The following is a 12,232-nucleotide window of genomic DNA, read 5'->3' as shown; positions in this document are numbered from 1 at the left end:
TGATATAAAACTCTCTCACACACACACACTCACTGGATCAAGCCCATTCAATACCGAAGCTCAACGGCTCTCATGCATATTTATGGAAGGGGAGAGTGCACCCACTCCACAGAATATCAATCAAGGCTGTGGGGCGGCAGACGGATCAGTGAAACTGAGAAAAACTTGTAAAAAGTCCACACAAACACACGGTACTGTAGGAGAAAAGATCGAGACGTGACTTGAACACACTGACCAGGTTTACTTTAGAACGGATGTCATCTGTGAATATGGCAGAATTATTACAAATAAAAAATCCAATGATGCAAGAACAACACTGGAGAAGTTGTAAACCAAACAGCAGGTGAGTCAGGTTTTCTATCTGTTGATAATTATCCTGATTTCACAGGGAAACTGTGCACAGCTACAGTCAGCAGAGTCTAGTAGAAGAAAAATTAACTTTCTAACAATGTGTGTTTGTCTATAACAGTTAAGATTATTTTATTTTTAGACATATGTCTTGTATATGATTTTTATGTGCTCTCCATTTTACCAGCGTTGCAGAATCCCTGCATCTCATGCTAGAACCTCGGTGACGACAGAGGTCCAATTAAAAGGTCATTAACAATTAACAATCGATAAATGTGCCGTATTGCTGCCAATCATCAAGAAAATGATCAGATTATCATTTGACACCGTTGCAATGCATAAAATCTTGAAACAAATTGAGTGTGCGGAGATAATGAGGAGAGCTCAAACCTCCCCCCTTGCACAGCAGGCTGTGTTAACACTAAAATAGTCATCACACATAAAATGAACTTCACAGGGAAGTGTTTTTCCACCACATTAAATTGCTGCTTACGTAGCAACATGCATGTGAGAAAGACAGAGAGGCAGACCGGCCGGTTGGGCTGCGCGCCTTTGTACCGCATGTCATCACTCTGAAACGAAATGAATGCATCACTCTGCGGCTGTGGCTGGGCACCGACCTGACAGCTCGTTTCCATCATGCTGCAGGAGGCACAGCGTCTGATACTTGTCAGCTGGAGGAGAATCATTTGCATCAAACGAGTAAGGGGAAAGGAAGAAAAACAAGAGCGAAGAGCTTTTCCAGCTTCGCCTCTTCCACAGATGGAAGCCTCCTCAGGGCTGCGAGAAACCTGGAAGCACCGAACCAGCGTCTTTCTGATTTGACTCATGAAATAATCATCAAAGGCATTAACTCCACGTCACGGCGAGGGTTTGTTTTATGAAGCATTTAGTGGTAGCTATTGTATCCCTGCATTACAGCATATTTAATGAAGGGGAATAATATATTGGCAGGGGGACCATTTATAATGAATAGTGTTGCATGACAGACACTAAGCATGATATATCTGTTTTGGTGCTTCTCTGCACAAATATAAACAATGAGCCTTATCACCATTTAAAAGCTGCCTTTTCAGAGATGATCCTTTCATAGCCGGCGTTTCATGCAGCTGCCTTTTCACTAATGGTAGCTGCATGGATCTAACACATTTCTAAAGTGAGCATCCACAGCTTTCATGAAAAAAAAAAATATGTTTGCATATCAAAGAAAATAGAAAATTCTGACTAGCTGTGGCAGGGGAAGACTTTTCTATGATTAGAATGAGTTTAAATTTGATGTGATAGCTAAATGGCTGTGTATGCCTTAATTTCTGAGCAAAAACACACATGAAAAGAAACCGTTCATCTATGAGCTCAACGCAAAAGATTTTATAAAACAGAATATATAAATTTAACCAAGTAGTTGCTGGTAAAATAATGTGGTCAGAGCTGCAGTAACAGAATAGACTTTGTGTTGTGTTTCCGTCGGTTCATACAAATTGATCACCCCAAGTTAAACAATGGACAGCCCACAGGGGATGATGGGATATGAAGGAGCATCAAGGACACAGAGCTTGTGGCTTCCAAACTTGGACACACAAAGCTGCACTTCCCAAATTGTGAGCATCCTTCCAAAAGGAAAAGGCTTTGTTGGCCAATAATGATGTACTCGGTCCAGGAATGCGGACAAAGCGCCTGAACTGGGACACAGCCGGTCGTCTCATTTCTACTGTAAACACACAACAGTTGTCCAGGAAAGAAAAATGCTGCAAACAAAGATTTCCCGCTATTCCACACATTTATTATGATATTTCTGCAAGAATTTAAATGTAGGACGACATATCAAACATAACTGACATGTTCTCTCCACCTTTATCTCTACATCTACACCTTAGCAACCCCCTTGGATCTCATTTCTAACAAAAATAAAAAGTACAAAGTACAAAATGTTCACTTACACTTGGTTACTGAAGAGACGAGGCTGTTTAATATCACAGCACAACTTGTCTTAGGTGTGAGAACCACAAACAAATGTTTGTTTTAGAGAATAACAAAGCACAGAGAACAGATGTTGTAAATATGAAGAGTTTGTATTGAACAGATTTTAATGTGACCAAGTTGCATAACTGTCTTTGTGTTTATTATTTATCTGATCCTCCTCAGTGGGTTTGTCTGGCTTACTGTGATATCTCTGAGGTGTGATTCCTCCAAAGATTCACCTCCCTTCAGGACCACTTCTTTTCCCACAGTTAGTTATGAGGCCATTTGCTGCACTGACCAGTTTCCAAATAACATCTGATGTCTTTATTCAAAGACCAAAGCAGAAGCCTGGATTTAAAAGACACTGCTACAGACACCTTTAGCAGCAGGAGACCACGCTGCTGTGCTGCCCTCTTTAACCTGGAAAATGTTCTTTCAACCTGGAATTAGAAACAGTGGAATGGATTATCATTCAAGATGAATTCAGACAAGTCGGTTTAATTTATGAATTTAAGAGAAGAGAGGGAACCTGAAGCTTAACGACTGGAGAGACCAAATACAAAGGATGGAACTGTAACACTGTGTAGAAATGTGCAGCTGAACACGCACAGTCCGCACTCTAAAGCCTTTTCCACGTTTGAGCTCTGGAGAATGTCTGGAGAGTAAGGTTGAGTGCATATGTGAAAATAGCTTTGGAGCGAGGACGAGCGAGTGTGTTCATAAATGATCTCTGGAAAATATCCAAGAGAATCAGGGCTTCTCCTTCAACACATGCAGCAAACCCACCACCTCCATATTGTATTCAATTAACAGGAAGAGGTGGTTATATAGAAAAATGTTTAAAGCTTTTTTACCGAGATGTCCCAGCTGCTGATTTCAGTGTGAGTACTTTATTTTTTGGTCTCCACAGCAAACTGACCCCTCTTCTAAAGAGGTTCATCATTTTGGGAAAAATGAAAAGACCGGTTTCATAACTTTTCAACAGTGTTTCTAATTTGATATGGACAAAGCAGCGCTAATGGAGCCGCTACGTTTCTAAAGTTCATCAGCAGTTTTTCCTCATCGGCTACAGAGCACATAGTAAATGTTATATTCAAGGTGATGACATAACCGTTCTCATAATTTGGGACATGGGAGGAACACTGCTGATGCCTCTCCACATTTTCTCCACAGTATTATAAATGTGCAGCGACCAGGAGAGATGGTGAGTCAAAGTGCTGAGTAATAAATAAGCAGTCGCTGTGGCAGGGCTGCAGGCAGCGTCTCCTGAGCCGGAGATCCCGGACTCCGGAAGGGTCTCAAGAGTGCGGTGACAGCTCTGGGAAGAAGCTGTTGAGTTGACGAGTGGTCTTCATCAAAATGCATTGGTGTCATGTGTAGGAGAAAAGTTTTGGAAATGAATGGCTGCCCAGGAACGTCGGGCTGGCTGTATATCATCCCGTCCTTTTTCTGCAACCCCCCGGGTGTCATGCAGCTATTTTATGGAGGGCAGCTGACAGCCAATTATCTGCTCAGTGGGGAGGTCAACACTCTGGAGCTTGTCCGAGCTAAGGGAGGAGGAGGAGGTAAACCAGATACCATATGATGGAAAAACGCACTCATGCCTTCACTTACTGACCTGGAAAATGTGACCAGGATTGATTGAAAGGCATTGTGCTTCAGTATAGTCACTGGAAGACTATATCCTCGATGGGAGTTAGCAGATGTTCTCCTCACGCCTGGCGATGGCAGATAGTTGTAACTGTCACGGCTGAACCTGGCCTCAGGTGTGTGGATCAAAAAGATGTGGTGAGCAGAAGGAAATCCATTCTCATCTTCACAGTCTGGAGTGTCTTCAGTGTGATATTATTAGCAGCCAGGCAAGGTGTGAGGCAAACCACCTCAGGTTCTTAGTGATGAGGTCCGTCAGGGATGAGCGTGATGCCCTCAAGCTTAAACAAGCATGATGCACAGGCATGGGAATGTGGAATCATTGGTTTACAGGGTGCTGAGGAGGAAATAAAGCAAATCCACTCGAGTGTCTCTACATAATATCCAGGACATGAGTCAGGGCAGTAAGCCGACAAACTAGTGGGTCCTGTTCAGGCTTCACTGATAGTTCAGGTGTGAACGCACCAACATGTCCTCAATCCAGAATCTTTTCTCGATCAGATTTTTTAACATAGCTGTTCACATTATCTTTTTTTTTAAAATGTGGCCAGGATCAGACTCCAATGTGAACTGGTCATGACCCTGATGTGACCAACAGGCGTGGGAGAACAACAAGGCGTCACGTGCAGCACGCTTAGTACAGAAGTAAACAAGAAGAGGTTCTGCTTTGTACAGACGTGTGACCCCAAGTTCTCATGAGGTCTAAAACCTCACTGTCCCTCGATGACTACCTCCGTCGCAGCTGTCTTCTAAAAAGATGTTTATCTAGAGTGACGTAAAGGTTGCATTGAATTATGGGTCGCTTGGCTGCTCAGACTGATTTAGAGCCACATATGAAAGTGGCCAAAAAGATCAGATTCCATGTGATTTGTGTTGTTCACACTTTCTTCACACTATTAGATCTGGGATAGGGGGAAAAAAAAATTATAGTCATTTTGTGCGACCATGTGGGCACTGATGGGTAAAAGGCTTCTCCACAGTAAATTGATTGATTGACTCAGCCTCTCCTGTTGCTGCTCTTTCTCTCGACACACACAAACAACACACGACACATTTGTAAACTCAGAGTGGATAAAAACAACATCATTTTGTCTGTCGGAAATCAATATGACGCATGTTTATTATCATGTTTAGTGGGGAAGTGAGATTTGATCATGGTGAGCTGTTAGGATCACTTCTCTCAGGACGGTCTTCCACAGAGACTCATGATTCATTTTTATTGTTGAGTTTTTTATTTATCCAATTGTGATAATGTGAAAGAAATAACTTGAAAAGGTCGGTTTAAACATCTGGACAATCGTGCCATTACAGCATCAAAGTGAAGGAGAGCCAGTGGCACAAGCCGTCCAGATGTTAAAGGACATTTTGGAGGGTTTTCTGTGTTTTCTGCCAAAAACAGTTTTGTGCTTTTCCCTTCGCGAGGAGGAGAAGGGCAGCTGAGAGGCTGGTGTAGGTCTCTGGGGTCTGAAGACAGGTGGACAGGTGGAGGAGCTCTGGCTGTGTCTGGAGTGTCGGGGGGGATCCTGTCATTCAAACTAACAACAAACACAGCAGAGAACGTGTGAGTGTGTGCCAGGGTGAGACTGTCTTTTTGTTGCTAGGGAGCGGGCAGACTAATTTTCTCTTTCCTGTGGGCTTGGTGTTCTTCAGGGTTCCTTCCCTGCTGGCCTCTCCAGCAGATGTAGAGCGGCACTGCCCAGTGACGTGCTTTGTTTTCCAAACCCGGCTCGCGGTCGATGGAGACGAGCAAATGAAACAGGAATATCTGGAACATCAGATCATTTCTCTCCTGAAAACAAATCAGAGCTAAAAGGGAGACTGAAAATGAGATATTCATCTGAATGTCTGCCTGGGCAATTTCCACAACGCTCATCAGACCTGTCATTCTCCTTTCCAGGTCAATTAAAGGCACAATGCCAAAAAACCACTAAGCTATAATGTTTTTGAGATCACAGTATGTCAGGCTGTGGGTTGGCCACATTCTTTTAGTATCATGCAGTAAGATCCACCTTTGCCAAACTGGTTTTCCCACACCAGCAAAAAGAACTGTGGGAAAATGACAACATATAAAAGCTGTAATTCTGGGTAAGAACTGAAGTTCACATTTCTGCACTTTGCCTCTGTTTGTTCACAGGAACTCAGAAGAATGAGAAGAAGTGCTAATCATCCTTAAGCAGCATTTGTTCTGCATCGCTTCCTTTTTTCACAGAGAAAATACTGCAGAGGAATAATCCACAGTGTGGAAAGTGGTTTCTAAGTCCTGGCCAACCTCTCACCCCCTGTACTCCATGGGGGGGCTTACACACACACACACACACACACACACACACACACACATTCCATCAGAGGGCAAAGTCAAAAATAAACAAACAGAAAAACATTGAATAAATAGAACTAAATCTACAAAACTGACTCCAGAAAGAGATGTTTCCTCTTCTTTCGTTTTTTTTTTTAATATACCAAATGCAGAGTTTACATAAGAATAAATCCACAAGAGGATGGTTGTTACTCTAGCTGACAGTGTGTGTACTTAGCTGCCAGAGACATATTGGCATAGGTTAAATTAAATTTGAAAAACGTGTTTGTCTAAAACTATCCTTATATTGAGGTAAATATTGACTTCATCCAACTCACCAACCTGCCTGAACTTACACCACAAAGTCGAGTTTGACAAGATCCTCTCCTCCATCACTGTATTTTCAACTCCTGCCACACATCACCTTTGGCTCTGTGTGTTTTCTTAAAAGAGGAGAAGCTGTAAGTGCGTCTGAACCGAGGCTCTGAGGGAGACACAGATCTGCAGAGTGACAAAGGCCAGGCAGACGAACTCGGCAGCTGGAGGAGCTGGTTGAGCATCTTTGGTGTTTGAGAGCTCAGGTGGGAAGAGCAGGGAGAGACGGGGCTCTGAGTTAGTTCATCACAGAGCTTTTGCCACTTGCTGACAACGAGAGTGTTAGTGGGACCCAGAAAACTGCTGGCGAGGATAAAATAGGCTCCTTTTGTTCTATTCAGCCTAGTGGAGCAGCAATAAAGCTTCCCTCCCATTCCCCAGAGCCGGGCACAAGAAGAAAAAGAAAAAATCTTCCGCTTTTTCAGCGGGTACTGAGAAATGCCTGCACTGAAAAGACGTTTTCACTTTGAGGATGAGGAGGGCGAAGGATGAGAGCGTGGAGGAGAGGAGGATATTATCATACTGGGAAAGTGGAGCTGGCAGAGGATGTGGGAGGGAGGAGAGGATGCTTCGATTGTGCTGATGGGAAAAAAATGGAGAAGTAAAGAAGGGAGCGGGTGGGAATGTGTGATTGGATTTGGCCGAGTGGCACAGCTAGTTGTCCGTTAGCTGGCTGAATGGGAGGTCTGTGCTATAATGGGAAAGAATGGGCATCGGCTGAGGGCTCTAATAGGGCCTTCAGAGAGGATTCAGAGGTTCAGAGCAAATCCTCAGTCACAATGGAGCACAGGTCTTCACTGACCCGGTCAAGACTCTGTCCATCTCGCCCAATTTAATCACACTCGCAGTGTGACTCACACAACACCTCGCCGCAAAATAACTTCAGCCCGCTGCGACTCGGCCGAGCAAGATTTGCATCTGAATATCTCCTTTGTGATTCTTAATAATACACAATATTAGGAGGAAAATGAAAGGTCCTGAAAATAAAATAGGTGACTGGAGGTTTTATCATGTTGTGCTCAAGAGAGACGTGTCAAAACATTCTGTCAGTATTTCAGCGCTAATATTACCACAGCTCAAAGCAATTACAAGACAGATCGCTTATTTTTTATTTTTACCACAGGGGTTTGGAAAATTCAGACGGTTTAAGTTTTGCGAGCCGAGGTTTTTTAGATTCTTTAATATTACACAAAGGTTGTTTATTTATTTTTTCCCCCCCAATTTCCCAGGAAATAATCCAAGGATGTAAATAAAAACATCAGACATAATTAAGGGACTGATATATTTGAAGCTGTCGACAAACGCAGGCAAATTAAAACCAGCGTCTTTCTGACTAAACAACTCTTCAAGTCAAAAACCCAAAGAAAGTCTACAACAGCTACTCCATCCACTTATATCTGAACAATACCAATGTAATAGAATCTGTACTTCTGACTGCTGGGTGTGTTTGAGCGTGGCTGAGTGCTCTTAATGCAAAGTTTGCTTAGTCGGAGCACTCCTCCGAGCGACATTTGCTGCATGGTGCATGTCATTGTGCCTGAAGGAGGAGGACAGTACCATCAGCTAGCTCCACTTAGCCTCGCTGCTGGTCGGCCTGGCCGCTGCGCGACAATTATGCCCGCAGGTAATGTGTGAGAGGAAGAGAGAGACTGACAGAGGGAGCGGGAACCGAAAGGCGGCTCTCAAGGTCACCTTTAAAAGCACAGCTGGAGCCGAGACACTTCTCTTCAGGAGCAGACGTACATTAGGTGCATGGAATAAAAAGAAAAATCAGTGCACAGGCACTAACATACACACCAGTGAGGAAATAAGTATTAGATTCGGTGTGTACAAGTATTAGAAATATACGTTATAAAACAAAATCATCTAAATGATGCAGAACAGTCCAGGTCATTCTATTACGTTGTACTTCAACATCACAATACGAGCTTATTATCGCAGAATTGTGATGTTGTAGCTAGAAATGTTGTTGTAGCTTCTCTACTTTTATGTGATTTAATGCAACTGAATTAGGTTTACAAACAGAAAACCTGTTTATAATATTTACAATGTAGAAAAATTATATTTTTGACTGTGCCTTTCTGTCAGTGATGAAAGTGATGGATGGACAGACGAATGGATGGATAGATGGACGCATCTATAGACGGATGGACAAATGGACAGACGAGTTGCTTTGTCAAACCTGCAGCTGTTTTCAGAGCAGAGTATCTGGTTGCTTTTTTTTACTACAGTACAATTCTGTTGTTGTCTGGACAAACAAACAAACACACACACACACACACACACCCATGCATGCTCACTTACTGCACGTTAGACACAACTGAAAGCTTTTACTTTCAGAGGGGAAAATAAATCAATGTTGCCTGCCCTTTAAAAACAATCCACAGCTGTACAGTCTCTCAGGGGGTTGGCGGGGAGGGCGAGTCCTCCGCTGCCACTCGACGACGCCCTGCGGCCATCGCACTTTGCAGAGACATTCAGTCCATTGCAACAAATTCAATATGACTCCATGAAACAGCCCAGATGAGATTACCCATGTTTGGATAATTACTCAACAGAAATAAGATGTTTACCTGTAATTGTTATAGCTCAGTCGAGGCCATATGTTCCAGTCGAGCCACAGCCAGAGATGCTGGTGTCTATTTATGCAGAATTCCACATCAGAGCATTATGGGCATTATCGTGATCGCTCAGTGCTTCACCCTCATCTCGCAGACACAATACGTGTAAAATTATCTCCCTGCCGCGAGCGTACAGGAGGAAACTCTGCATTATTCCACCCTTCAGCTCGCCGTGCCGTCACCTGTCGGCAGCGTGGTAATCTCACACTGATCTTCACTTTACTGCACCTCATCAACGACCATCTGCAAACAGCTGCGAGTAAGACGGCAATTCATATCGGGCTTTAATTTAAAAAAAGGGAGAGCACTCGGTAATCCCTAGAAGTAAAGTTGTTCTGAGAATGAGCTGCGGGCCAAAATGAAGAGGATTAGAGATGGATTACCTGTGTTCTGACTCGTGGATGGAGAATATGACTCCTGACGTGGAGGACTTCTGCTGGATGGAGGCCAGGAAGGTAAACTCACTTTTACTCCTGAACAGCTGCACCACTTTCTCTGTGATGTGCGCCGGGGCGTGAACCGCTCTCCCAACATCTGAGGGAGTAAAGTGGAAGGAGAAGAAATCATGAGCTTGTGTAAACTCCTCACACGGGCGACGCGCTGTCGAGCAACATGTCAAGTTAGTTAGTCACACATGGTGGAACACAAGAGTCATACCTTTAAAAATGATTCTTCCAACTGTTCTGTCTGTTCAAAAACCAAATTTCAGTTTGTAAATTGATGTTTAGACTCTCTTGCAGTGGTGCTGCAGATGTTTTGTCACACAGGCCATGAGGTTGTAGCATGAGTTAACATCTGCAACCATCTCGGACAACAACCTCGGGTATAGTTCACTTAAAACAGGTACGTGACAACCTAATGACTTGCTGCACTCAAGGTCCAAATAAACCAAACTTTTACAATAAATGTAAAAGTGACTATTGTCTTTATTGCAGGGACATTACAAAACGTCAGTATATTCAAATGAGCAGTTCAACTGTGTGTGTGTGTGTGTGTGTGTGTGTCGGAAAGAGATTACTGGAATTATGAGAGAGGATATTAACAAGAAAAGCTGCAAAGCCTCAATTTAAAGAATGCAAACAGTGAATTTTTCTTCAACAGTTATCAGAATATTTTTTCTTCACTTTCCTCAACAACTTTGTCAAGTAACTCTTCAGACCTTGATGATGAAATATTGAGAATTTCCCGTGTTTTCAGAGCATGTTGCTGATTTACATACAGGGCAAGGAGAATTTCATCATTTCTTCATTAACCAAGTTGGGTTTTTTTTTGTCCACCTGAGAGAACTTTATGTCCTTGAGGAGAGAATTAAAGGAAACAAAATGAAAAACCGTGACATATTTCACCCTCACTGATGAATCCGACTGAAGCTCTCAGCAGTTATTACAACTTTGTGCTCACTATTCATTGCCAAAACAGGTCAGATGGGACAAAAAAAAAAAAACTAAAACAATTACACTTCTGTCAGTTTAACCAGCGCCAACAAAAACACATACTGGAGATTTTCCTTTGGAGCTTTGATTAAATACCACAATATGCAGCGAATAACTCAAACAGGTGGTTTAGTTTGTTTTACTTCTGCAAATATCCAATTTTCTGTCACAGCCAGAAAATGTTTTATATTGAGAGACAGTGTTTCCCAAAGTCAACGTGCAGAGAAAATTAATTTACAGGCTTTAAACACAGGTGTTGTCCAGTGGTGACGGAAAAAATATGTTTAATTCAGTTCAGTCTTTGTACGACAGCATCAGTTTTTATAAAGAATGAATGAAACATACTGGGAGTAGATGTTTGTGTATCTTCTGCATGTCACAAATCACCAGAAGCTGCCTGGAGGGGAAATACATGTGGGTCTATAGTTGTCTGCAGCAATTAAGCGCACTCTGCTGTTTTTAAATATAAGCGACACTCGTGGCACAATGATGGCTCTGTGGCTTCATCACTCTGATCCAGACTGAAATCCTTAAGCTACTGGATAAATCACTATGAAACCTGACGCTGGTGGTTTTAATTGACCTTTAGCGATCTCTGACTTTTCTTCCGGGCCCAGTCTGAGTCTGACATTTGTGACTGAAATGTCTCGATATCTTGTGGATTATTGGACGAGTTGCCGTGAACGTGGTCATACACTCAGACAGAAACAACCCTCGAGATGTTTGCAGTGCCAACAAAGAATTTCTTCTGAATCTCAAAAGAATAACATTAATTCACATTGTGCACCATATTTAGTCGCTCGTGTCTTTTTTAGAGCCTCATCAAAATCTTTATTTTACAGAATATACAAAGCAGAAAAAGATTTGGATTTATGTTTACGTTTAGTGTTCAATATATTTGGTTGTACTTTTGTTTTATATCGAGTTATAACAAAGTTTACAGTTAAGCTGTAAAATATCAAACCTCAATTACATGTACGTGTCAGTTTTTAAGATATATATCTGCTGGTAAATCGATATCAAACATTTTTTTCCTCGTTATCGAGTATAGGTTGGGCTCTAGAGTCAACACGCGTGTAGAAGAGGAAACCTGAGGAACTGGTAGAAACAGCAAACATGTGTCTGAGCCTCCGGAACTGAGCCATGATCTGAACAACAGGCTTCTGCGGTTCCACACTCACAGATGCACATGACAGAGCGTCCAGCGGAGAGGAGCCTGTGGCTGTCTCAGCTCAGGGCTTTTAAATCTCCCCGGGGTGACAGCGACCTGCCTGCCCTCGAACTCAGCCTTCCCCCGCTGTCAAAGCTCCATCAATGAAGTGCCAGCTTCCCCCGGTTCTCCAGCACGCCGGCTCCCTGACCGCTCTGTCATTAGATCACTGCTTCAAATCTGCAGGGACACTGCCCCCGGTTTTCATGATGTAAAGATACTGACAAATTTCACCTGACCGACAAAAAGAAACTACATTCTGCCTCAAGGTCAACAAGAGTTTCCACATTCATTCAACCCCACTTACACAGCAGCTGACGCCCTCATGTAAGTGCTTAAT

General features: G+C 42.9%; 1 protein-coding gene across 1 annotated transcript in view; it reads right to left on the bottom strand.

Annotated features, from left to right (window-relative positions):
• The window catches only part of LOC109637289 (protein kinase C-binding protein NELL1), a 191,444-nt gene that overhangs the window by 155,141 nt on the left and 24,071 nt on the right, over window positions 1-12,232 (bottom strand). The window contains exon 3 of the mRNA XM_020099541.2: window positions 9,633-9,783. Coding sequence (XP_019955100.2) covers window positions 9,633-9,783 — 151 coding nt within the window. The remainder of the gene's footprint in view (window positions 1-9,632; window positions 9,784-12,232) is intronic.

The sequence above is a fragment of the Paralichthys olivaceus genome, chromosome 1 (genome assembly GCF_024713975.1).
Source record: "Paralichthys olivaceus isolate ysfri-2021 chromosome 1, ASM2471397v2, whole genome shotgun sequence".
In the NCBI taxonomy this organism is placed as follows: Eukaryota; Metazoa; Chordata; class Actinopteri; order Pleuronectiformes; family Paralichthyidae; genus Paralichthys; species Paralichthys olivaceus.
This window is presented reverse-complemented; position numbering and strand designations above follow the sequence as displayed.